This window comes from Rana temporaria, chromosome 2, assembly GCF_905171775.1.
Source record: "Rana temporaria chromosome 2, aRanTem1.1, whole genome shotgun sequence".
Classification (NCBI taxonomy): Eukaryota; Metazoa; Chordata; class Amphibia; order Anura; family Ranidae; genus Rana; species Rana temporaria.
The window spans coordinates 14,041,867-14,069,850 of record NC_053490.1 but is presented as its reverse complement, the minus strand read 5'-3'; the positions used below and the strand labels follow the sequence as shown (position 1 = coordinate 14,069,850).

The following is a 27,984-nucleotide window of genomic DNA, read 5'->3' as shown; positions in this document are numbered from 1 at the left end:
GAAAGTCTGTCTAAGATGTGGATTGAGGGGGACTCGTTAGCACCCCTTTGTGCGATGTTGTGGGTGGAGTTGAGTCATTGTTCAGATTTGGTTTCTAACTGTATATAACAAGCTGAGTTTACCATTAAAGTATTCATTCGTTTGGAACCAGAGAACAGAGCTTGTGTCTCGTTATTCTGGGAAAATCCATATGGATCGTGTCTGCTGGATTGTGGAGTGTCGGATAAGCTGTCTTGGGTTGGTGGAATGGAATATCGTAAACGGTGTTAACCCCTGACCGTTACAGACATTATACTAATTACATAAATTGCACAGAACCCTTTATTTTTTATCGTCTTTACGTCAAATGTACTGAAGAGATTATAGGTAAGTCAGGAAACATGTACCCCATTTGTATTGACTTGAATTCACGTACATTTTAGGTACAACTTATTTGTTTTCTGAAAGCATTCTTAATATCTTTATTCCGTAAGCTATACACAACGGGGTTTAGCATAGGTGTTAATACCGTGTACAACATGGCCACCAGAGAGTCAATATCAGCCGAGTATGAAGCAGTTGGCCGAACATACATGAAGATCAAAGGCAGGAAGTACATGTTCACCACCACAAAATGGGAAGCACAGGTAGAAAATGTTTTCTTACGCCCTTTGGATGATGCTATCTTGAGCACAGACCTAATGATATGAACATAGGATGTCACAATTAGAGAGAAACATAACAGAAGTATAATGGCACCAAGAGAAGAACCTACTGCCACATTGAGTGAGGTGTCGGCACAAGCCAACTGAAGCAACGGTGGGTGATCACAGTAATAATGGTGAATGGTATTTAGGCCACAATAGGGCAACCTAAAGGCTAGTATGGCTGTTGCAACTGGATAAGCTAAGCCTATTGTCCACGACGCCACAGCTAGGGAAATATACAGTCGTCTGACCATGATGTTATGATAATGGAGGGGAGAACAGATAGCTATATAGCGATCATAGGCCATGGCAGTCAGGAGAAGACACTCAACTGCTTGACAAGAGATAAAGCAATACATCTGGAGGAAGCAGGCCACATAAGCGATCACATCATTCTGCACTGAGAACTTAGCAAGCATCTTGGGAATGGTCACAGTGATGGAACTCAAGTCCAAGAGCGAGAGATTGCTGACAAAGAAATACATTGGAGTGTGAAGTTTTTGGTCCAGAATAATAAGGAGGAATATGATGCCATTTCCGGTGACAGTGAAAAGGTAGATAAAGAGAAAAACACAAAAAAGAAGAGTACTAAGACTTTGAAAATTGGGAAAGCCAAATATGATAAACTCTGTCACCAATTTTGTTGAGAAGTTAGTGGAATCCACAGCACGAGGAAATTCTGTATTTACCTACACAAGAATGAGATTAAAATAACATTTTATGTTGTTCTGTTTAAAATAGTTAAAGTTATTTCATAGTACATGGACCTTATATTTATTTCTGTATGGAGAAGGGAGGAACCTGTTATGGACTGAGACTAAAAATAAGCTGATTTTGAAACTCCATGAAAAGCTCAGTACACAAATTTGTGGTCAGGCACTGCTGCTCCTCTGAAAAGTGATCCAAGTGTGTTTGATAGGTGGTGAGGAGACGATATGTTGCCTCCATGCCACCTGATTTAAACCCATGATTGCCGTGCAATGCACTTGAATGCTACACGGTAGTATGGTAATTAGACGTTTAAATCAGGTGTGAGGAGGCGACATTGTGCCCAGTGATGTTTGACTTATCTTATGTTGTTTGTGTAGATCCCCACCTCCTTCAAGTGATTGTAAAGGTTTATTTATTTATTTATTTTTTAAATAACAAACATGTCATACTTACCTCCACTGTGCAGTTCGTTTTGCACAGAGTGGGCCTGCTCGTCCTCTTCTGGGGTCCCATGGTGACTCTCTCGGCTCCTCTCCGCAATACCTAACCCCCTCTGGGAAGCTCTCTCCCGAGGGGGTTAGCTTGCGGGCTTGCTCCCTGTCATACACTCTGCGTCCATAGACACAGAGTTTATGACTTGGTCCCGCCCCCCCCGGCGGCCGCATAATTGGATTTGATTGACAGCAGCAGGAGCCAATGGCTGCGCTGCTATCAATCTATCCAATGAAGAACCGACAAGACCTGGGAAAAGCAATGCGGGATCGCGCTCACAGAAATTGCCACATCTTGTGTCAATCCGCATCTGGTGGACAGACGACAGTAGGAAGTGACACACTCAAGGCTCCTGATTCTGCATTATGTTGAACCATTTAATTTTATATTACAATGTAATAATAGAAATAATGCGCTTCAATCATCCTGACACCATATCAACCATGGCGCCATGATGATTGACACTCCAACACCAGCCATTGTCCCAACAATTTGCCCGCAAAATTTTCTAGCAGTGCCCCTCCCGAGACTAGACTCTGGATCCGCCCCTGATTCCTTCGGGTAATTATTTTATTTTAACCTAATATTTTCTTCCTTGGTGAAGACTATAGATAGATGGTTGTGTATTAGATAGACTTTCAACTACTCAATAAATGTTGTTATTATGTTAAAGCTTTCACTCTTGGTCAAAAAACTCTAATTTAACACACATCATATCTTTGAGATATTAAATCTTAAATATAATAAACGGGTAACACAATGTACAGCACAGTGTATAGGGTTGGATGGTGTTGATCAGATAATGTACAGCACAGTGGATGTGTCCCCCTTAGTTTTGTTCAGCAGGGTCCCCTACATGACTCTTGTACAGGCCAGAACAGCATTTACAACAACATCTAGTAGGGATTTGCACCAGTCAAGGACCAAGATGTGGGACAGTGTCTGCCATCTTCTGCCCTTTCTACCTGAATTCTAGAGAGTAAATGCTGAGTCAGCTGAGACAGACTGTGCAGAATAAAGTAGAAATTCAATTGTATGCAGGAAGAGGTCTCCATTTAGTGACAGGGAGGATAAGATGTTGGATGGGTCATTGTCACTGTTGAAATTTTGTCTAAAGCTACAGAGACCCTTTAATTAAATGGAAGTACTGATGTGCACAATTTTCTTACATTTCCTAAGCCCACTGTGTCAAAAGGCTTAATATATCCTGAGCCGTCATCAACTTACAGTTTGCAGGAGAACTCCCATAGCCAGAGCATAGCAGAAAATCACAAATAAAATATGAGAGCAAATGTTAATTACGGTATGATGTTTAATTACTCGTAAGCAGTTAGAAGAGTACTTGGCTTACTCGGCTTGTGAGAAAACCCTACTTATTTAAGCTCGACCTCATTAAATCAAGGAGAAGGCCTAATGAATTAGTCGTAATCCTCAGGGGCCAATTACAGATATTGTTTGTAAATAATTAAAGACTTTACTAATTAAGTTGTTGTATTACTTTCACATCAAATAGGCAGCTGCAGCAAATCTCCGGAGACGATATGTATAATTCTGAAAGCATTACAGAGGATCTCTAGCCAAAAGTTTGGAATGAAGTACGGAAGGGGCTTTGTACGTATTTTTTTTAGCATCTGCATAAAGGACGTTATTGGTTATGAGTAGAGTTGAGCGGACACCTGGATGTTCGGGTTCGGGTCCGAAAAAGTTCGGGTTCAGGAACCCGAACCCGAACCCCATTGTAGTCAATGGGACACGGACTTTTAGAAAAAAAAATGCGCGGAGGTCCCCGCAAATTCAATAACCAGACCCTCCAGGTCTGGTATGGATATTAAGGGGAACCCCGCCGTCAATTAAAAAAAAAAAATGACGTGCGGTTCCCCCTAAATATCCATAACCAGACCCGTTATCCGAGCACGTTGACCTGGCCGGCCGCAGAAAAGAGGGGGGGACAGAGTGCGCCCCCCTCTCCTGAACCGCACCAGGCCACATGCCCTCAACATGGGGAGGATGTCCCCATGTTGATGGGGACAAGGGTCTCATCCCCACAACCCTTGCCCGGTGGTTGTGGGGGTATGCGGGTGGGAGGCTTATCAGAATCTGGAAGACCCCTTTAACAAAGGGGACCCCCAGATCCTGACCCCCCCCTGTGTGAAATGGTAATGGAGTACACTGTACCCCTACCATTTCACGAAGGAAGTGTAAAGTCTTGTAAAAAATAAAACACACACACCGTAGAATAAAGTCCTTTATTAATAAAAAAAACCTCCAGCGCTGATAATCCACTCGTTCCCGGCTTACTGCTCCAACGATGTCCTGATCCAGCGTCGAGTGCGGGTGATCTCCAGCGATGAGAAGATCCAGCGACGGGTGATCTCCGCTCCAGCGATGAGAAGATCCATCCATCTGGAGCGCAGCATCGCCGACCTCCTCTCATCGCTGGACACAGCCCAGCGAATGACGCACTGATGCTGTGACATTACTTATAAAGAGGAGGCAGGGCCACCCGTCACGTGACCCCGCACCCTCTGACGTACCCTCTGCTACATCACTGGGGAAGCCCAGAGTCTTCCCTCTTCCCTCGTCATTTTTTTTTTAAATTGCCGGCGGGGTTCCCCTTAATATCCATACCAGACCTGAAGGGTCTGGTTATGGATATTTAGGGGGAACCGCACGTCATTTTTTTTTTTAATTGACGGCGGGGTTCCCCTTAATATCCATACCAGACCTAAAGGGTCTGGTTATTGAATTTGCGGGGACCTCCGTGCATTTTTTTTTTCCCGAACTCCGATCCCGGACCCGAACTTTTTCCAATTATTCGGGTCTACAGTTCAGGTTCGCTTAACTCTAGTTATAAGTACTGATCCGTAGAAATCATCCAAATGCACTTGCTGCCTCACGAATACAGATGAGATTCAGGCTCGGGTTGATCATGAATTCAGAAGTGGAAATTAGTCTGGACTACTAGAATGGACTTTTGGCGGTACAAGTAATGAATGTAAAAAATCTATAAATATTTATTCATAAAAAAGAGTATATAGGAAAAGATATACATAATTTTGTGGGAACAGTACATTATCAGCATATTATCTCCGTACATATTATAAAGAATATAACAAAAAATCTTATACTTATGCAAATGTACTCATGACATGAGACTATATAGCACAGAAGAGTATATATAAACTTTTAATCCTTGGAACTGAGTTTGATATGCGGAATGGTAAGTCTTGCTTTTACTCTCGACATGTTTCGCGTACAAGATGCTTCATCAGGAGCATAGAGTTAGAGTAAACAGGTCTCCGCATAGGTTTGTGGAAACGACCGTTAATAATAAAGTATAATATATATATATACAACGTTGTTGCCTAAACAGCCTTTTGGGCATGTATTAGGTCCTTTAAAACACTGTTGTATATGACGGTAAAAAGCTTTGGCAAACGCACGCTTGGTTGTAGGACAGTAGTGGAGGGTAGGCAACCGGTTACCCCATCAGAGATCCCTAAAACGTGTCCCTGGAACTTCAATTGTAAAGTTGGTTGGACCTCATGGGGAAAAAAATGGCAAGGTGGAGAATAGTAACCCCAGCACAGAGCCAAAGATAATCCTTGAGATAAGGCAATATTATCTTAATCTCCAAGGAGTAAAAATCCAGCCGGGACCGGTAGGGAGCATGGAGGGGATATTGTATCCGTGTTGCACTAACACGTGCAGCCAAATCAACCTGAACCCAAGTCATTCTGGTCAAAATATTGTGACCATTTGTGCTCATAGCAAATAATTATCAACAGTGCACTTTATGGCCGCTGAACTGTGGTCAAGTGGCCTAGAAGGGCCAATAAGGGTTTTTGCATATGCCGCCCCCCTCTCTAAAAATGTGTGGGCCCCCATGTAGGAATAAGCTGCCAGTTGAGTCCAAACCCATTTTAAGACTTTTGCTTGTTTGAAAGTTCGGTAGACAATCAAACTAAATGGGTGTTCGACCAAGCCAAACTCCAGCAGATTTGTCTGCAGCAGGAGGAAATACATTTAGCAGCGGTATTACTGCTACATGTAAAAGCTTCCCGCTCAGGATTGTTGTTAGGGAGCTGGCATGTGGCCACACACTCTTCTGACCTGCTGCAAGACGTTATGAAAGCCAGGGTATCTAACTAGGAGCTACTTCCCCTCTATGTTCAGAACATGTGTGTATGTGAACTCTCCCTGTCAAAGTTGGAGCCAGTGGCAGCTGGTGTTTTTTTTGGGGGGGGGACGACAAACAATGGACCCATAGCCACCACCCCCGTTTGGCCCCGCACTTACCCCATCTATGGCTTGGGCAGCGCTTCCTTTCGAGTGACGGGCTGAGGCTTCACCTGTGTGTCCTCCTCTGCCTCACAGCAGCCGTGCGTCTCCTCCCTCCTCCTCCTAGGTTAATAGGATCGCTTTTTCTTTCGGCCAATCAGGAAACAGGTCCCAAGACCCCGGGAGAATCAGTGTGACAATAGTGAATATTATTTCGCTATTGTCACACAACTGGGTGGGCTCGGGGGACAGTACCCCCCCCCCCCCAACCCACCCTTATTTGAAGCCTATTAGAGCCTTTGGCTCTAATCACGTGCTTCAAAAAAAATTGGAATCTATGCTTCCGCGCCCTGCATGTTGATTAAGGAGCCAGACGCATGGATAGGGGGCGGCGTCCCTGCACCCTGCATTACAGGCCGCCACTGGTTGGAGCCATTGTCACACATGACCCTGCGGGTACTAGATGGCATTGGGTCAGCCAACTCTTGGCCTACTTGTCCCTGAAGAGTCACTGAGACAGTGTTGCTTCTGTTGCTCAGACATACCATCTGCAAAGTGACAGCATTTTCCAGAGGTTCTGGAGAACATGGGGTTGACCAGTGTTTTGGGTAGGCACTGCCTGAGGCCATTAAAAAGAAGGGGGGAACGTGATTGTACCATTGCAGACACTAAGGTGCAGGACACAGCATTGTATCCCATTCTGGATCCTTCCCAGCCACCATTAAATTTACCCAGTGGGTTGTCAAGGAGATTTGATGTTTCTACCCTTGGTTGCTAGACCATGTGTCTAAGGATATGTAAACCTGGCTGTTGACTGCATGGTGCAACAATACAGAGAGATTAGCATTGCACGGTGCTGGTGGAGGGCAGACATGGCTTTCTGGGCAATAATGGCAGCTGGGAACCTGCCAATATGAAATGGGATCAGCTGTAAAGTCACTGGTTTTGCCAAGCTGACAGAAATACTGGGCATAGAGGTAGTTTTTTTTTATAATTCTGCAGCTCTAGCATCTGTGGAAGACACACCTGCCTGTAGGCAGGTTGCCTATTTCTGCCTAGTTAGGTGCTGCCCTGGCTGGGAGGTTTAAGCCTTGTACACACGATCAGTCCATCCAATGAGAACGGTCCTTCGGACCGTTCTCATCGGTTAACCGATGAAGCTGACTGATGGTCTGATGTGCCAACACAATATAGGTTAAATAACCGATCGGGTCAGAACGCGGTGACGTAAAACACGACGTGCTGAAAAAAACAAAGTTCAATGCTTCCAAGCATTGATTCTGAGCATGCATGGATTTTTAACCGATGCTTTTGCATACTAACCGTCAGATTTGACCTATCGGTTAGGCGTCCATCGGTTCAATTTTAAAGCAAGTTCTACAGTTTTTGACCGAAGGATAACTGACCGATGGGGCCCACACACGGTCGGTTTGGTCCGATGAAAAGGTCCTTCAGTCCGTTTTCATCGGTTTTGACCGACCGTGTGTACGCGGCCTAAGGCCTGGTACACACGATAGGATTGATCCGCGGATACGGTCCGCCGGACCGTATCCGCGGATAAATCCTCTGAGGATTTTGATCCGATGGAGTGTACACACCATCGGATCAAAATCCGCGCCGAATTCCCATCGCGGTGACGTGTCGCGCCGTTGCCGCGATGATGACGCGGCGACGTGCGCGACGCTGTCATATAAGGATATCCACGCATGCGTCGAATCATTACGATGCATGCGAGGGATGGGTTCGGACGGATCGAGTACAGACCACCGGATCGATCTGCTGGAGCCGATTCCAGCAGATAGATTTGTTAGCATGTCTACAAATTTTTATCTGCTGGAAATCGGAAATATCCGCGGATAAATATCCGCTGGAACGTACACACCAGGGGCTCTATCCGCTGAAACCGATCCGCGGATGGATCCTCTCGTGTGTATGGGGCCTTAGAGTTAACTGTTTCCCGGGTTTTTCTTGGCAGGCTTCTTGGGTCTGACCCACTGGTCCTGTGTCATTATAAAAAGGGACAGGGGACTGGATCCCAGGGCACCTTGCTGTTGTCATCTTCACTGCTGATGTGGTTGCCAGTGCCTGTTTTGCCAGCCTGCTGCATCATGCCGAGTCTGAGGTGCCTGCTTGTGGGCTTTTAAATGCCAATGCGTTTGCTGGAGTCCATTTTGCCAGCTTGCTGTATCATGCCGAGTCCGAGGTGCGTGCCTGTGAAAATCTGGCTTTAGTATTCTCCCACAGCGTAGGGGGATAGCTGGGACCTGCAGTCCACCCTGAAAATACAGCCCTGGATTCCGCCACCTTGGACTTTGCCAAAGATGGACTCTGACCTGTGCAGGGTCGCTGGGGAAGCCACAAGCCTGAATTATTGATTTGTTTGGAGGAAAACTGTTGCCTTTGTTTGGCTGTCATGTTTAAGTTATTTAAAGTGGAGTTCCACCCTGATTTTTATTTATTTTTTACCAAAAATCCTAAAAGAAAAACTTTTTTTTTATTATATATATATATATATATATATATATATATATATATATATACTTACCAGAAATAGCGGTTGCTATGCGGAAGTCCGTAATCTGCCTTTTCATCGTCCACGGTGGGTCTTCTTTCTCCGTCCTAGTCACGGTGTCTTCTAGCATTGCCTTCTGGGAACTGTGTGTATCCCAGAGAGCAGCCGGCCCATTCACAAAGAGCCACGTGGCTCGCGCATGCGCAGTAGGAAATGGGCAGTGAAGCCACACGGCTTCACTGCCTGTTTCCCTTACTGAGGATGGCGGCGCCGGGAGCTGCTAGGATCGAGGGATCGGCCTCGGGGGGGCTGACATCACGGGCGAGTAGGACAGTTAAGTATCCTTATTAAAAGTCAGCAGCTACAGTGTTTGTAGCTGCAGACTTTAAAAAAAAAATCACGGGTGGAACCCCCCTTTAGCCACTTGCTTACTGCGCACATATACCCCCTTCCTGCCCGGGCGAAATTTCAGCTTTCGGCACAGTGTCGCTTTAAATGAAAATTGCGCAGACATGCCAAGTGGCTCCCAAACAAAATTGACATCCTTTTTTTCCCACAAATAGAGCTTTCTTTTGGTGGTATTTGATCATCTCTGCAGTTTTTATTTTTTGCGCTATAAACAAAAATAATAATAAAAGCAGCAATCAGCGCACAAACAATGCAATTAAACTAAAGATATTGCAAGCTGAACACAAAAAAAGGTGATCGCAACCTCAAATGTAGCAAATGAAAAAAATATGTAAGTGCAGCGCAATAAAAGTCCATAAAAAAGTTACTGGAGATGACACCCAGTGATACAGCAAAAGCTCTTCAAACGAAAGTGATGTTTCCTCCACCAACAAGAGAAATGCTTCCTTACCAGATGGGATGGACCATTTGCGTTAACAACTGGTCAAAACAGCTTGGTCTCACCATGGAAGAGAAGAGTGGTAAGTAATCCGATCAGATATAAAAAACAGAAAACACGATCTCAGTGTAGACTGTTTGGCCCAGATTCACGTACGACTTACGCCGACGTATCTTCTGATACGCCGCGTAAGTCCACGGATGCGCTGTCGTATCTATGCGCCTTATTCAGGAAACAAGATACGCCTGAATTTTGGCTTGATACGACCGATGTAAGTCTCCTACGCCGTCGTATCTTAGGCGCATATTTACGCTGGCCGCAAGGGGCACTTCCATTGATTTACGCATTGAATATGTAAATGAGCAAGATATGCCGATTCACGAATGTACATGAGTATACGCCGTTTACGTAAGGCGTACGTCCGGCGTAAGTTTACCCCTCATAAAGCAGGGGTAAGTCATGTTAAGGTATGGACGTCGGAAACGTCGGAACAGCCGTCGTATTTTACGTAAGTCGTACGTGAATGGGGCTGGGCGTAGGTTACGTTCACGTCGTAGGCATTGAGCAGGCGTATCTTAGGGAGTATATGTGACGTTATTCTGAGCATGCGCGCGCATGCGCTGTTCGTTAGGCCCTTTATTTGCATGGGGTCACGGTTAATTTACATGTAGCCCGCCCACTACCTTCCTACTTTGAATTAGGCGGGCTTACGCCGGCCCATTTACGTTACGCTGGCGTAAATATGGGAGTGAGTGCTTTGTGAATACTCAGCTTGACTCTCAATGTTACGTGGGCTTAGCGCATATGAGATGAGCTACGCCGGCACAAAAATGCGCTGATGTACCTGAATCCCGGCCATTATGTTTAATTCCAAGGGTAAAAAAGTTCACTATACAGCAAAAATCCTGGACTGGACAATTTGCACAAAGAAATCCACTGAAGGACTACCATCTGGTATAGCGGACAAGATTAAAAGCATAAAAAAGCATGGCATATAGCCGTGTTGTACAGCCGCGAGCATCAGTGGAAAGGACGCGGATGATGTCACAAAGCTCCTCCCCCGTACACACGTTGTGTCCGATTGGACTTCGTCAGCGGTGGGTGGAGCCAGGGCGTCACCCGACTCATAGAAATACAAACGCGGTAACCATGGTGAGGGTCCCAAAACATTACACAGGCTACAACAGGAAGCCAGAGTGAGAGGGAAAAAAATATCTGACCCCAGGGTACAGTTACGCCGCAGGTGAGGAGACTAGGAGGTTTTCACACTAGGAGTTGGTGAAAAGCCGATTGACATACCCTACCGCACTCCTGCTTTAAAAAAGTATGCATACTGGGGCCACCTACACTCAGGTTCAGAAGGGTTTAATTTTGAGTGCTCCAAGACCAGATTTGGGCCCCAATGCACTGGCCAGTGTGGGAGGCCTCCACAACATTGTCCTAGCTTTGCCCCTTAGACATGACCTTCCTTAACCTCTTCCCGCCCGCACGGCGGGATTTTACGGCCACAATACGGCTCTTAATTGCCGGGAGGCGTCTATATACGACTTCCGGCCTCCAGGCCACTGGGGGGCGCGCGAGCACGCCCGCCGCGTCAGTCAGGTGCCGATGCGCGTGCCTGGCAGCCGCGATGTCTGCCAGGCGCCCGCGATCGGCGGTCACGGAGACAGGGACGTGGAGCTCCAACACAGATCTCCAAGTCCTGTCAGGGAGAGGAGATCTGATGGTGTGTCCCTTGTATATAGGGACAACCATCGGTCACCTCCCCCAGTCACCCCCCTCCCCCCACAGTAAGAATCACCAATTAGGGAATACATTAACCCCTTCCTCGCCCCCTAGTGTTAACCCTTTCCCTGCCAGTCACATTTATACAGTAATCAGTGCATATTTATATCATTGTTCGCTGTATAAATGTGAATGGTCCTAAAAATGTGTCAAAAGTGTCCGATGTGTCCGCCGCAATATCGCAGTCCTGACAAAAATCGCAGATCGCCTCCATTACTAGTAAACAAAATTATAATAAAAAAAAAATCATAATTCTATCCCCTATTTTGTAGACGCTATAACGTTTGCGCAAACCAATCACTATACGCTTATTTGCGATATTTATTTTTACCAAAAATATGTAGAAGAATACGTATAAACTGAGGAAAACATTTTTTTTTTTTATTGGATATTTATTGTAGCAAAAAGTGAAAAATTTCGTTTTTTTTTTCAAAATTGTCGCTCTATTTGTTTATAGCACAAAAAATAAAAACCGCAGAGGTGATCAAATACCACCAAAAGAAAGCTCTATTTGTGGGAAAAAAAGGACGTCAATTTTGTTTGGGAGCCACGTTGCACGACCACGCAATTGTCATTCAAAGCGTGACAGTGCTGAAAGCTGAAATTTCACCTGGGCATAGGGGGTATATGTGCCAGTGGTTAAGAAAGTAATAGAGCCTGCAGGGTATATATTAATCCAGAATGAAACAGATCCCGGGATCTTCCGACAGGCTTCCGACGGTCGCATCCATCGTGTCACGAGGAGCCGAAAGAAGCCGAACGTCGGTGCGGCTCTATACTGCGCCTGCGCACCGACGTTCGGCTACTTTCGGAAAATCATGACGCGATGTATGCGACCGTCGGAAGCCTGTCGGAAGACTTTCACTTTCAATCAAAATAGGAACGCCCAGTCCCACAGCCCATACCCGGAAGCGGCGGAGAAGATGCATCTCTAAAACGGTAAGTACGGCTTCGATTTAAAAAAAACTACCCGATTCTCCTAGACAAAATGAGCAGGAATCTAAGGCCGAGTACTCACGGCAGGACATGTCCGATGAAAACGGTCTGCAGACCGTTTCCATCGGACATGTCTGGCCGGGGACTGCCCGGGGACTTCTGTTCGATGGCTATACACACCATCGAACAGAAGACCGCGCGTAAACAATACGCGGGGCGTGTCCGCGGTGTCGACGCGTCGATGACGCGGTGTCGCCGCGACAATGACGCGCCGGCGTGGGCGGCCTGCCTTGAAAATGCTTCCACGCATGCGTCGAAGTCATTCGACGCATGCGAGGGATGGCGGGCGGCAGGACATGTACGGTAGGTCTGTACAGACGACCGTACATGTCCGGGCGGACAGGTTTCCAGCGGACTGTTTTAAAGCAAGTCCGGGAAACAGTTGTCTGCTCAGAAACGGTCTGTCAGACAATTGTTTGCTGGAATCCTGTCCGCGCGGCTGTACACACGAGGGAACATGTCTGCTGAAATTGGTCTGCCGACCAGTTTCAGCAGACATGTTTGGTCGTGAGTACGGGGCCTAAGGTTAAAAAAAGTTATTTCCAGGTGAACCTCCACTTTAAATTGTTTTGACTTGATTGTATTTACATACAATTTAGGTACAGCATACTTTTTTTCTAAATGCATCCTTAATATCTTTATTCCATAAGGGGAGCCTGGGAAACATCTCTACGTTGAGATAGCAGCATTTTTCATCCAGACAGATCCATATTTGGACTTCAGTATCAGCGGATGATCTGACTACATCCAATTTGGTGTTTTAACTCTCCAGGCACTTTTATTACCAATTTGATTTTAATTGAATGTTGTCTTGTGTCATTGTGCCCCTTCTGCGATTGACCCAAAACGTGGGTACAGTGGGATTGGGGTCCTGAGTTTGGGCTCTTGGATGGTCCTTTGTGCCCTCCATCTCTGGCCCTTGATTCCATCTGGGTGTAACATTTAGGAGCCCTGTTATATTGTTCGCACTTAAAGTGGTTGTAAACCCACTATTTGGACTTTTACCTACAGGTAAGCCTACAACATGGCTTACCTGTAGGTAAGGATAATATCTCCTAAACCTGCACGGTTTAGGAGATATTACCCCCGCAATGCGAGCGGCGCATGCGCAGGGGGGACTCCACGGCTGAAGGACCGGCATCGCCGGACCCTGCCGATTTTAAATCTCCCGCGCGCACGCGCGGGAGTGACGTCATCGCCGCTCCAGCCAATCACAGCGCTGGAGCGGCGATACCCGGAAGACACGCCGGAGCAAGATGACATCCTGCTCGGCGTGGACCAGGTAAGTGGTACACACCTCGTTCCGAGGTAAGTATTTCATAATAGGCTAGTATGCGATGCATACTAGCCTATTATGCCTTTTGCATTGCAGGTTTGGGGGAAAAAAAAAAAAGTTTATGCGGTTTACAACCGCTTTAAAGCAGAGGTCCACCCTTAAAAAAAAAACAAATAGCCAAAAAGGCTTCGAATTTTTTTTTGGTTTTGTATACTTATCAGAAGTGGCTTTTACTAGCCAGATCTCCTAATCTGCCACTTCCTTGTCCACGGTGGGTCTTCTTTCTTCTCCTCATTGTGCTGCCTCCTGGGAAATGGGGAGCGGTGTCTTCTGGGACCTTGTACGTGTCCCAGGAAACATCCGCCCATTCACATAGCGCCGCGCGACTTGCGCATGCGCAGTAGGGAATCGGGTAGTGAAGCCGCAACGCTTCACTTCCTGATTCCCTCATCGTGGATGGCGGCCGGTCAGCCGAGAACCCAGGCAATTGCTCGGCTTCGGCTGCTGACATCGCGGATACCCTGGACAGGTAAGTGTCTTTATTAAAAGACTTTTATTTATTTTATTTTTTTAAGCCGGACCTCCGCTTTAAATACTTCCTGAAGTATGGCAAAACATGTAGAAGATATAAGTGCGTCTGGGATTCAGTACAATGTAAGAAGACACTGGGCCAAATTCACAAAGAGATATGACGGTGTATCTCCTGATACGCCGTCGTATCTCTGAGTTCCGTCGTTCGGATCTATGCTGCTGATTCATAGAATCAGGTTCCGAATAGATCTCCCTAGGATCCAACAGGTGTAAGTGACTTACACCGTCGGATCTTAGGCTGCAATCTCAAGCTGGCCGCTAGGTGGCGCTTCCGTTTGTATACACAAGGAATATGCAAATGAGGAGTTACGCTGATTCAGAAACGAACGACCGCCCGGCGCTTTTTTTTACGTCGTTTGCGTTTGCCTTTTTCCGGCGTATAGTTACCCCTGCTATATGAGGGGTAGCTAATGTTAAGTATGGCCGTCGTTCCCGCGCCGAGTTTTGAATTTTTTACGTTGTTTGCGTAAGTCGTTCGCGAATAGGGATGGACGTAAATTACGTTCACGTCGAAACCAATGACGTCCTAGCAACGTCATTTTGAGCAATGCACACTGGGAAATTTAGCGGACGGTGCATGCGCAGTTGTTCGGTGCGGGGATGCGCCTGATTTAAATTCTACACGCCCCCTAGCCGCGGAATTTGAATTCCGCCGGGGGATTTACGATACGCCGCCGCAACTTTAGAGGCAAGTGCTTTCTGAATTAAGCACTTGCCTCAAAAACTTGCGGCGGCGGATCGTAAATCAGATAGGTTACGCGGATCTAAAGATCCGCTAACCTATCTGAATCTAGCCCACTGTTCAAACTATATATGTGTAATTTGTCTATATGTTTATGGATTTTAACTTGTACAAATTAAACACTGTTGTTTATATATTATTCCTGATTGTGGATTAGAATAACACCCTAAAAATCCCATCCTATATACTGTATATACTCGAGCATAAGCTGAGTTTTTCAGCACTTTTTTTGTGCTGAAAAAAAACCCCTCGGCTTATACTCAAGTCTCTCCAATCTGCGTATGTGATCAGCCCCTGTGACATGCAGTCAGACGGCGGCCGTCCAGTAAAAAAAAACCCCGCCTCCTCCTTGTTCTCGTCCATGATAGGCGGAACACTAAACACTGACTCTCTGCCGGGAAACTGAGTGTTCTGTCTATCACGGATGAGGACAAGTACACAGGACGGCTGCCGACTGACTGCATGACACGAAGATCAGGTATGCAGATTGGCACAGTGAGGAATGCAATGGGCACAGTGAGGCTGAAAATGAGCACAGTGAGGCTGCAAATGAGCACAGTGAAGCTGCAAATGGGCATTGTTCCACTTACAGTAGCTGCTGCATTTCCTACCCTAGGCTTATACTCGAGTTAATAAGATTTCCCATTTTTTTTGTTGGTACAATTAGGTGCCTCGGCTTATATTCGGGTCGGCTTATACTCGAGTATATACGGTACTTTTTTCATCTATATGCAGAGTTCACTGGCTAGTGGTATAGGAAGGGACCCTTATTTTTGTTAAGTATTATATTTATTAGGCCCCTTTCACATTGGGGCGGTTTGCAGGCGCTATTGCGCTAAAAATAGCGCCTGCAAACCGTCCCTAAACTGGCTGTTGTTTCTCCAGTGTGAAAGCCAAGAGCGATGCGCTAGCAGGACCGCTTCAAAAGTTCTGCTAGCAGCATCTTTGGAGCGGTGTGTTTTTAACAACAAGGTTGGTCTTTATTGGAAAAGCACAAACATGGTATGACACAATCAAGTCTTGACAAGAATCAAGACAGAAATGTACCACTTAGGCTGAATTCACACCTGAGCGTAGCGTTTTGCGGCAAACGCTGCGTTTTTTACCGCGATTTTGTACAGATCTAGGGTCACCAATGTAAAACGCCCAAACGCCCAAATTCGAGTGACAAAAAAGGGTCCAGAACTTGTTTGGGCTTCAGGCATTCGGCGTCAGGCGTTTTGTAGTGGAGATGTGAACCATTTCCATAGAGAATAATGTATTTTTTCCCCTCTAGCGTTTTGGGGCGTCACGCTTCAGGCGACAAAACTCTCAGGTGTGAATGCAGCCTTACATGCAATCAAAAAGCATATCATTCAATACAGAATGCCACAAGCCATCAGGCAGCATAGGTATGGGGAAATCATCTTCTGAACAAGGAAACCACAGGAGAAAGGAGGTAAGGGAAGGGGAGGGAGAGGAGAAGGGGAAGGGGGGGAAAGGCCAGCACGGTTTCCCGAAGAGCAGCGCACCCACTCCTAACAGCAATTAAGGACAGGCTTTATATGTAGGATCTGTCCATGGCCGCCAAATCTTCTCATATTTCAAAGGACACCCTCTACTTATGTAAGTCAGCGGCAGAACTGCGTTAACTAAGTCCTCCCATGAACGCACTGTGGGGGGCAGGGGAGAGGTCCATTTCAAAAGGATTTCCTTCTTTGCATAAAAGAGCAGCAGCGAGAACAATGTCTTAGTACATCTAGGTCTCTGCTCATCATCCTGCACTCCCAATAGGGCCAGTTCAGCCTTCAAAGGTATATCCAATTGAAGACGGACAGTAATAGATTCTCCCACCGCAGCCCAGTAGCTCGACAGTTTGGGACAGATCCAGAACATGTGGAAAAAGGTGCTATCAGGTGACAAATGCCCACGCCAAACTGCCCACGAGTGACATTGTAATCAGTTTGGCGACCGCGACTGGTATAGTCCTGAAGTGGGGAGGGAAGGATTCCCCCACAAGGGGCAATAAGGGGACCACCTGCCAGGGCACAAGAACCGACGCCTGGCCACCCCCCAGACCCGCAGGGTTGCTCTTGTCGGAGTCAGGAAAGATGTTTACGCCAAAGTGCCCCTGTACACCTGGTTACTCAGCTCTGCAAGATAACCCACCATGGCCGCCTCCAGACAGACAGCCGCATTGGCCCTGGACTGCTGAAACCACCACCGGACTGTAACAAGTATAGCCGCCCAGTAGTATACCAACAGGTTGGGGAGGCAAGGCCGCCACAACTCACAGGGAGCTGAAGAGTCGGTCTAGCCAACCGGGGGGAAGACCCCACCAAAAAAAAGAGCCAATGCAACTATCTGAATCTAGGAAGAAGGATGGGGGTATCCACACAGGGCAGTTCCCGAAATTATAGGTAAATTTGGGAGGATAGATCATCTTTAAAATATTGATACGCCCTAGGAGATTAAGTGTTAGATTAGCCCAGCGGGAGCAATGATCCTTCAGACGGCGACCTACAGGCTGGAGGTTGAGGCGCTGAAAGGACTGCAAGTCTCTCGACACCCTGATCCCTAGGTAGACAAATTCATCCACCCATTGCAACTAAGTCTGTTTCCCAGAATCCCTAGCCCGCACATCTAAGGTGAACAAGGCAGATTTAGGCCAATTAATGCAAATCCCCGAGAACCTCACAAATTCATCGGAGTTCTCCAAAGCCGCACTCAGCGAGGAGTCTGCATCATGCAGGTACAACAAGGCGTCATCTGCATATAAGGATATCTTCTCCTCCAGAGGTCCCACACGTAAAACCACAATACGGCTAGATTCCCTAACCAAAACCGCCAAGGGCTCCAGTGCCAATGCAAATAAGCTAGGCGAGAGCGGGCACCCCTGGCGGGTCCCCCTCTGAAGGAGAAAACAATCCGAGAGAGAATTGTTCTCCCGGATTCTAGCCCTGGGGGCCCGGTAAAGCAGGCCCAGCCAGTGGAGGACCCACGGGCCAAACCCAAATCTCCGTAGAACCTCCCATAAGTACTCCCACTCTACTGAGTCAAAAGCCTTCTCCACATCCAGAGAGGCTATAACTCTTGTATCACTTTTACTATGGGTAGTAGCTGTCAGAACATTTGGGGTTAAAAGAATACATATAAGATCGCACATTTTATATGTTTCATAGTGTTCCATATTTATATATATGTTTAGCAGAAGCGACACCATTTTGTGTCTTCAGTTGAGTCACAGTTCAAAACCTGTGAGTGAGGTTTTGTTACCAGAATGACTTATGTTCTTACAGGAGACTGGATGACTATCTGTACCATCTCCCAGGCCATATATCTTCTGGGCTTGACACCGATAAGATAAACAGGATGAGAAGCCTTGCACAGCATGACACACAACATAGTATCGTCTATATATATTAAGGCCATGGGGCTTATTCACAATGTCGGTGGGTTTATATATTATACATCTCAAATAGTATTGTGTATTTGTAATGCCTTAACAATATATGTGTATTAGTAATTCATATATAAACCTGTTTAATACATAGACATTACTAGGGTCCCAAAAATATAAGGGCCAGATTCACATAGAACTGCGGCGGCGTAACGTATCGTAGATACATTACACCGCCGCAAGTTTTCATCGCAAGTGCCTGATTCACAGAGCACTTGCGATGAAAACTACACCGGCGGCCTCCGGCGCAAGGCGGGCCAATTCAAATGAGCGTGTGCCATTTAAATTAGGCGCGCTCCTGCGCCGGACCTACTGCACATGCCCTGTTTCGCAAATCCCATCGTGCTTTGCGCGCCGTGACGTCATTTTTTCGAACGGCGAAGAGCGTAGCGTACTTCCGTATTCCCGGACGTGTTACGCAAACGACGTTCATTTTTTAATTTTGACGCGGGAACGACGGCCATACTTTAGACAGCAATACGTTTGCTGATTAAAGTTAGGGCACCTAAAACGACGACTAACTTTGCGACGGGAAACTAGACTAGCGGCAATGTAGCGAATGCGAAAATCCGTCGGGGATCCACCGTAACTGCTAATTTGCATACCCAACGCTGGTTTACGACGCAAACTCCACCAAGCGGCGGCCTCGGTATTGCATCCTAAGATCCGGCAGTGTAAAACAATTACACCTGTCGGATCTTATGGATATCTATGCGTAACTGATTCTATGAATCAGCCGCATAGATAGAAACAGAGATACGACGGCGTATCAGGAGAAACGCCGTCGTATCTCTTTGGTGAATCTGGCCCTAAGATCCTATAATGGCTTAATAGTATTAGACTGCTTTGATCACATTCCGGCATTAGTTTAAAGGAATTTCCCAAGGCATGTGTGCTGATCATAAAACCTTATCTCAATCATAAATTTAGGGGTTGCCAAAATGTCTAGGTTTGTTGTCATTTTGTTTGACATATAAAACAATTTATGATGCTATACCAAGATTCAGGTCACAGGGGGCCATAGATCATGATCAACTCTGGTTGACCCTAAAATTAGGAATTATTCCTTAGACACCACTGCCCCCTACAGGTTAATATCGGCATGGTTCAAGATGGTCACCCACCAAAACATATTGTCATGTGATATCGCCAGTCATGTGATAGGGAAATACACACCCACTTCTTTGGGGAGATAAAAGTGATTACACAGGACAAGACGAGAAGCTTGGTGGGAGAGAGATGGCTATTCTGGAGCTGATCTCTGGAGGGCTGATGGCTGGAAGCTGCTCTGATCTCTGATCTCTGAAGGAAGCTGCAAGGCAGACTTTGACCGCAAACATGTAGCAATGGTTCACAGAAATCCTTCATTAGGACTTTCCCTTCTCAAACAGAATTCTTAATTACTGGTAATGTATAATTTTATTAATACCATTTAGGTAATTGAAGTGTGGTTGAACATATGCTTGACCAATCCAATCCATTGTTAGAATAGTTTGGGAGAGAGGTGAATTCTAACTGCAGTATGTATTGGCTTCACTTCTGAAACTAGGGTGAGATATACTTTGTCATATCTCATAACACTGACTTTAAAGTCTTATGCCGCGTACACACCATCACTTTATGTGATGAAAAAAAATGACGTTTTTAAAAACGTCACTTTAATTGACTGTGTGTGGGGGAAAACGTCGTTTTATGTCTTGTAAAAAACGACCAAAAAAAATTGAAGCATGCTTCAATTTTATGTGTCGTTTTTCAAAAGTGCACTTTTTACTTCACAGAAATTGACCGTGTGTAGCAAAAAACGTCGTTTTCTAAGACGTTTTTTCATCCACGCATGCCCAGAAGCTACTTATGAAGCAAGCTTCAATGGTAAAATGTGGTGGAACGTAACCTCACTTTGCAAGATCATTGTGAGAAAACGATGGTGTGTATGCAACTTCGTCTTTGAAAATTGAAGTTTCAAAAACGTCATTTTTTACTTCACAGAAAGTGTCGTTTTTTTTCATCACATAAAGTGATGGTGTGTACGGGGCATTAGAATTGGATTGATTATAGGATATGTTAAACCATTGATTCATTCCAAATTTAACATAAGTATTGTCTGAATCATCAGCTTGTGTACAAGATAACATTTGTTATGTACACGTGTAGAAGAAGTAAAAGAAGAGATCTGTTTGATATTGAGAAGAAATAACACCAGGTGAAATTACAAGCCATCAGGTTTTAAATACGCCAAGATGATTTATATAAGAGCTATGAATATACCTTGTCATATAATGTAAATATTATCTGAACATTTAACCATTATGTATCTCTGATTGTAGAAGCATATCAATTATTTGTTTTATCACAAATTGTACCTGATTTTAATTTTTGCACTATATCTTTAGTTAATAAATATATATATTTTAAATATTCATTTGTACTGCTTGTCCTCAAAATAGCACAGATAAAAGAATTTTGATATCTTGTATGGTAGGAAAAGTGTATATCTCCCAAAGCACAGATTTACATATTTCCATAAATACAATAATATTTTATAGTTCAGAATAAACATTCTGACGGTATATGTAGGCTCTATGCCGAGATACGTCAATGGTTCTGACATAGCGAGATTGAGAAATAAGCAACGGATATTGATATCAGTGCCCTTTCCCGCCATGAACCCTGTCTGGTCCACATGGACAAGGTCATCCATCACCTTCCCGAGCCGGATGGCCAGTATTTTCGCCAGCAATTTGGTGTCAGCATTTATTAGCGAAATTGGCCTGTAGGAGGCACACTCCTCAGGGTCCTTACCAGGCTTGGGCACCAAAACCACTATTGCATCATACATAGAGTCAGGAAGAGAGCCCTGTGTATCAAACTGTTTCAATAATGCAGTGAGTCTAGGGACCAGCAGCTCCTGATAGGTAGAGTAAAATTCAATGGGGATCCCATCCGGCCCCGGGGCCTTCCCAGCCTGCATAGATCCTAGCGCCTCCTGCACCTCATATCCGCATCAAGTGTCCCATTTTTAGCTGCGTCTAGGGAGTGAGTGAGTGAGTGAAAAACGTATATAGCGATGCACATGCGAACTGAATCGCCTCTGGGCGCTGTTTAACCGGTTCTCCTTTGACCTCAAAAGAGATGGGTTTTGATCTTTCTCCTAAAGAGGGGAGTGGGAGTGGAACCCAGTCCAAGTACTGATGAAGCTCCGAGCTGCTATAGGAGAACCTAGAGGAGTACAGGGCCTGATAAAAACCCAGAATCTCTCACTAATGTTGGCTTGTAGCGTTAACAGACGACCATTGGAATCCCTCAGGCAACCAATATGAGTCACCGCTTGCTGTCCCCTGGCCAACTATACCAACATCCTGTCATTTTTGTCCCTGAATTCAAATACCCTTTGGGAACCGTCTAGCATAGGTTTCTTAGTGAGGTCTATTCTAAGCAGGGAAAGGTCCCTCAACGCCGGGGGCTCCAGTGCCAATGCAAATAAGCTAGGCGAGAGTGGGCACCCCTGGCGGGTCCCCCTCTGAAGGAGAAAACAATCCGATAGAGAATCGTTCACCCGGATTCTAGCCCTGGGGGCCTGGTAAAGCAGGCCCAGCCAGTGGAGGAACCTCGGGCCAAACCCAAATCTCTGTAGAACCTCCCATAAGTACTCTCACTCTACGGAGTCAAAAGCATTCTCCACATGAAGAGAGGCTATGACTCTTGTATCATTATTACTATGGGTAGTAGCGAGATTGAGAAATAAGCGACGGATATTGATATCAGTGCACTTTCCCGCCATGAACCCCGTCTGGTCCACATGGACAAGGTCATCCATCACCTTCCCAAGCCGGATGGCCAGTATTTTCGCCAGCAATTTGGTGTCAGAATTTATTAGCGAGATTGGCCTGTAGAAGGCACACTCCTCAGGGTCCTTACCAGGCTTGGGCACTAAAACCACTATCGCGTCATACATAGAGTCAGGAAGAGAGCCCAGTGTATCAAAATGTTTCAATAATGCAGTGAGTCTAGGGACCAGCAGCTCCTGATAGGTAGAGTAAAATTCAATGGGGATCCCATCCGGCTCCGGGGCCTTCCCAGCCTGCATAGATCCTAGCGCCTCCTGCACCTCATATCCGCATCAAGTTTCCCACTTTTAGCTGCGTCTAGGGAGGGGAGTGGAACCCAGTACTGAGTACTGATGAAGCTCCGAGCTGCTATAGGAGAACCTAGAGGAGTACAGGCCTGATAAAAACCCAGAATCTCTCACTAATGTTGGCTTGTAGCGTTAAGAGACGACCATTGAAATCCATCAGGCAACCAATATGAGTCACTGCTTGCTGTCCCCTGGCCAACTAGGCCAACATCCTGTCATTTTTGTCCCCGTATTCAAATACCCTTTGGGAACCATCTAGCATAGGTTTCTTAGTGAGGTCTATTCTAAGCAGGGAAAGGTCCCTCAACGTGTCCTGCCAAACTATATACTTATCCTGCACCGGGGACTGCACAAATTCGGCCTCTCGCAGCTTCGCCTGCTCCTCCTGTTGCCTCAGGGACTGCACAGAGTGTCTTCTCCGCTAAGCTATGCGGGCAATAAATTCCCCCCTGAGCCAAGCCTTAAATGAATCCCGGAGCACCACAGGTTCTGCGGAATCCGCATTATTAATCCAAAAATTACACAAAGCTCCTGGTATTACTTCTTGAATTTCAGGGTCCGCAATCCAGTACCTGGACAGCCTCCACACCCTCCCGCCCTCCACCTGAGAGGTCTGAATAGTGATGTACAGTGGAGCATGATCAGAGATCCCCCTTGAGAGGATCTCAGAAGAGAGCACTCTCTGCAATAGGGTCGAGGAGGCAAAGACCAGATCAATCCGTGACATGGTCCGATAGGACGTGGAAAGGCAGGTATATTCTCTGTCCGAAGGGTGAAAGTGGCGCCAAACATCTGTCATGTGAAAGTCAGTTGCCCAGCGAGAGAGACTATGTTGCTGGGGACCAGAGACATGTAATCTGTCCAGGTCCTTAGACGGCACCAAGTTAAAGTCACCCATCAGTAAGACATTATCAACATTGAACATCGTAACCTGCTGCATTAGTACATGTAGCACATCAATATCAACAGGGGGGGTAAATAGATCCCCACGATCACAAACGGGATGTCGGAAATCAGAGCATGCAAGATAACGTACCGACCTCTAGGGTCCAACTTGACATTGATGAGCTGAAAGGGCAAGGACCTGTGCACCAAAATACTCACACCTCTAGCATAATTTGAGTAGGGTGCATGATAGTGAGCACCAACCCAGGCCCTCTTCAAACTCAGGACCCTCGAGCCCATTAGATGCATCTCTTGCAAGATACAAATTTGTGGGTGGAGCTTCCGCAAGTAGTTGAGTACCAAGGAACGCATAACGGCCGAATTGAGCCCCCGCGCGTTCCAGGATACAATCAAGCACTTATCCATATCAAGGGTAGTGTAAGAAAAGTCAAGACGCAGGCCAACAAGCCCCCCCCCCAGGTTCTCTGGACCAGGGGGAGCAAGACGCTCTCCCGGGTGCAGCAGAAGCCACCAGTGCGCCATCTCACAAACATAGCGTCACACCCACATAGACGCCAATAGAGACATACAGCTTGTCCAATAGACCAACATAACCTTGAGAACAGTAAAAAGGGAAGAAAAAAACATAAAAACAATAAGCAACAACAACCCCTATCAGCAACGGCCAACCATCCCCACCCCCCACCCCATGCACCATTAAAAGGAGAGGTGCACTTGAGTCCCATAACACCCTTAGTCCAGAACTATACCCTCAGGTCTGGGACGTGTTACCAGAACAGGATATGGCGCATATATGGTGGCAATGTCCAAAAATTAAAGGGTTTTGGAGAAGGATTAGACAGTTAATTACCGAAGTAACAGACATAGAGATTCCAGATGACCCCTGGGGATGCTTGCATCAGAGGATTAGATTACCTATGAAACAATATCAGAAAAGTCTACTACCTCATCTTCTAACAGCTGCCTAAAGCCTGATAGCCAGTCACTGGCAAGATAGGGAAAGTCCTCCCATTAAAGAATGGTGCAATAAAATAAATTCCATTCAAAACTTAGAATTTTTAAGGTTAAGTGACATAGATGGCTTGGCGGAATATGAAAAGACCTGGTCTAAGTGGTTGGAGTTTAAACATTCCATGGTATTTGCGGAGCTAATGGGGGCATAGGGCATAGGACCTTGTTAGATTCTTTGAACTTTAAGGTTAGATATAACATAAGAAAGGTAATAATATAGAATATAAGAATAATCAGAAGATACAGAAAGGCAACTGGAGGTCCAGGGGGAGGGAAGAGGGGGGGGAGGAAAGTGGGGGGGCGGAAGGGTCACAAGAACAAAGATAGAGAAGTTTAAAAAATGTGTTAAAGTAAACAAAATATATACTTGTTTCTTTTGGATAAAAAAAAAAAAAATTCCCACATACAAAAGCTTCCACATATGATGCGAAACCATGAATGAGATATGGCGGGCAAATGAATGGCGGGCAAGGCTCGCTACCTTCTCTCGATAATGGTTAAAGTCTGAAGTGAAAAAAAAAAAAAGAACAGGACGTAACCCATTCATCGCCTTAAAAACAAAACAAAAAACAGGGGCCTGTGGAGGGTAACACTAAAAGTCAGTCTCAGAACCCCTCGAGGGGAGTAAAATGTGTAAGAAAACTACTTTCACCTGACTGAGCAGGGGCACACGCTTAGAGTCAGTTGCAGGAAGGCAGCCTCCGAGTGAACAAAAAATAATGACAATAGGTAGCAAAAGAAAAAAAAATTCAGAAGAGAGAACACAAAAATGCACAATATCCAGCAGGAGCCGAATCATGAGGGAGAAGAGCAAACAGTCATCTGGGTAGGCATGGTAAGCAGGTGTCACAGTGAGCCGGGGAGCCCACGACAATATGGTGGGCAGCATCACCGTCCTCTGCACAGTGAGACAGGAAAAAGGGGGGGGGATTCAGGGGGGTCGGTAAAGGACATAGACACGCTCACCCACACCGCAGCAACAACCAGCGACCTTCCACGGAAAGTACACAGCAACACGCGGCAGGAACCACAATATTATGGCATCAGCGCTTCCAGCCAGGCCGCAGCGTCTTTGGGGGGAGTAAAAAAGCGGACAGTCTCTCTATCCACCACCCGCAACTTAGCCAGGAACTGTACGCTGTATTTGATGCCCTTGGAGCATAGTGCAGCCTTAACACCATCAAATGACCGGCGCTGTCGTTGGGTTTCCACCATGTATTCGGGGAACATCAGAAGCCTGCCATTGTGGTAACTCTCCGGCCGCACGAGCAGCCCTAAGCAGCTCATCTCGGTCCCGAAAGTTAAGCAGCCGCAAGATGAACGTACGGGGTGGGGCTCCCTCCGGTCCGGGCTTGGGAGGAACACGATGAGCCCGTTCCACAGCAAAGTACGGGGGTAGAGTCAGGCCGCCGGCAACAGAGAGCGTGGGAATTCCTCTGTGAACATGGCAGGGGATCGACCCTCGACCCCCTCTGGGAGGCCTACGATCTGAAGATTATTCCGGCAACTTCTATTTTTGGCATCTTCCGCCGATACTCCAGCACACAAACCTTAGTTTGCAAGGCCCGGATCGAGGCCGCATGATCAGTCACTGTATCCTCCATGGTTCCAATCCGCTGCTCAGTTTCAGCCACCCGGGAACGGATCTTGTCCTGATGAATCAGGCCCACATCCAAATGCACCTCCTCGATCTTAGAGGTGAGAGCAGTCTGGCAGGAGGTAATAGCTGCCATAACCTCCGGTATACCCGGAGGCGCCGGGGAGAGTCCTCATCGTGGTCAGTCTGGGAGGCCATATTGCAAAGGCGCACAGTAGGCCTCAGGTTGCAGGAGATCATGGTAACCTCCACAGAGTCACACGGGTGGAATTTTATCCGCCTGCTCCTCTTCTGACTCCCAGAGGATTTAGAAGGCATTCAGAGGTGCCAGGATCCCTTCGATCCACTCAGTCACTTGAAACGGATAAGTTAATCGGATCACACTCCAGGAGAGCTCTCGAGACACGTCCGCTCAGTCCTCCATCCTGGCCACGCCCTGGAGCGGTGTGTTTACTGCTCCTCCACCGCTCCTTCCCATTGAAAGCAATGGGAAACCACGGCAATGCGCCTCTGTGGAGGCGCATTGTGGGTGGTATTAACCCTTTTTCGGCCGCTAGCGGGGGTTAAAACCGACGCTAGTGGCCGAATGCTGCCACAATTCCAACGGTATAGCGCCGCTATTTTTACCGCCACCCCACCCTTCCGCCCCAGTTTGAAAGGGGCCTTAGTGCTTAGAAGTATATCACCAAACTAAAGAGTCTGCTTGAAATATTGCTTATATGAACTTTAATATTAACAAACCAAATCTCTTAGGAAACATACAGTATACTTCAATTGTTTTGACTTGTTTCTTTGACATATAATTTAGGTACAACATACTTTTTTTCTATATGCATCCTTGATATCTTTATTGCGTAAGCTATATACAACTGGGTTTAGCATAGGTGTCAATACTGTGTAGAACATAGCCAGTAGGGAGTCAACGTCGGCGGAGTAAGAAGCAGTTGGCCGAACATACATGAAGATCAAAGGCAAGAAGAACATATTCACCACCACAAAATGGGAAGCACAAGTGGAAAATGTTTTTCTACGTCCTTTGGCTGATGCTATCTTGAGCACAGACCTGATAATTTGAACATAGGACATCACAATTATAGAGAAGCTTACCAAGAGTATAATGGCGCTAAGAGAGGAACCTACTGCCACATTGAGTGAGGTGTCAGCACAAGCTAACTGAAGCAATGGTGGGTGATCACAGTAATAATGGTGAATGATATTTGAGCCACAAAAAGGCAACCTAAAAGACAGGATGATCATTGCAATTGGACTTGCAAAGCCCAGTATCCATGATGTCATAGCTAGGATGATATATACATGTCTGACCATGATGTTATGATAATGGAGGGGAGAACAAATGGCCACATAGCGATCATAGGCCATGGCGGTCAGGAGAAAACATGCGGCCGCTTGACAAACGACAAAGAAATACATCTGGAGGAAGCAGCCCACAAAAGAGATGACATCATTCTGCACTGAGAACTTGGCAAGCATCTTGGGGATGGTCATGGTGGTGGAACTCATGTCCAAGAACGAGAGGTTGCTGACAAAGAAATACATTGGAGTGTGAAGTTTTTGGTCCAGAATAATGAGGAGAAATATGATGCCATTTCCGGTGACAGTGAAAAGGTAGATAAAGAGAAAAACACAAAAAAGAAGAGTATTGAGACTTTGAAGACTTGGAAAGCCAAAAATGATAAACTCTGTCACCGATTTTGTAGAGACATTCATGGAATCCACAGCACGAGGAAATTCTGAATTCACCTACATAAGAACAAGATGAACATAAATACATTAACTTTGTAACTTGTTTTGTTTAACCACTTGAGGTCCGCGCTATAGCTGGAAGACGGCTACAACGCGGACCTCAAATGCCGTGAGGGCGTTCATGTCTCTCAATCTTCGGACTCAGCTGATCACAGAGCAGGGTAAAGGGCCAATCACAGCGGGCCCTTTACCACGTGATCAGCTGTCAGCATGAAG

At 46.2% G+C, this 27,984-nt stretch overlaps 2 protein-coding genes across 2 annotated transcripts; both read right to left on the bottom strand.

Annotated features, from left to right (window-relative positions):
- Window positions 1-217: 217 nt before the first annotated feature.
- On the bottom strand, window positions 218-8,280 carry LOC120928173 (olfactory receptor 6N1-like). Its single transcript, XM_040339283.1, has 2 exons — window positions 8,215-8,280; window positions 218-1,375 (listed from the first exon to the last, which is right to left on the bottom strand). Exons 1-2 carry the CDS (start codon window positions 8,278-8,280, stop codon window positions 419-421), a joined length of 1,023 nt encoding a protein of 340 aa, XP_040195217.1. The 3' UTR covers window positions 218-418.
- An 18,515-nt stretch (window positions 8,281-26,795) lies between these two features.
- LOC120928831 (olfactory receptor 6N1-like) lies at window positions 26,796-27,747 on the bottom strand. Its single transcript, XM_040339848.1, has one exon. It carries the CDS (start codon window positions 27,730-27,732, stop codon window positions 26,809-26,811), a length of 924 nt encoding a protein of 307 aa, XP_040195782.1. The 5' UTR covers window positions 27,733-27,747; the 3' UTR covers window positions 26,796-26,808.
- Between the last annotated feature and the right edge of the window lie 237 nt (window positions 27,748-27,984).

Excerpts from the sequence above, each read along its gene's own strand:
- LOC120928173 (XM_040339283.1), bottom strand. The coding sequence starts at position 8,280 with ATGATGCAGCAGGCTGGCAAAACAGGCACTGGCAACCACATCAGCAGT. Across the intron at positions 1,376-8,214 it reads GTGAAGATGACAACAGCAAG|GTAAATACAGAATTTCCTCG; the intron begins GTGCCCTGGGAT and ends ATTCTTGTGTAG.
- LOC120928831 (XM_040339848.1), bottom strand. The coding sequence starts at position 27,732 with ATGAATGTCTCTACAAAATCGGTGACAGAGTTTATCATTTTTGGCTTT.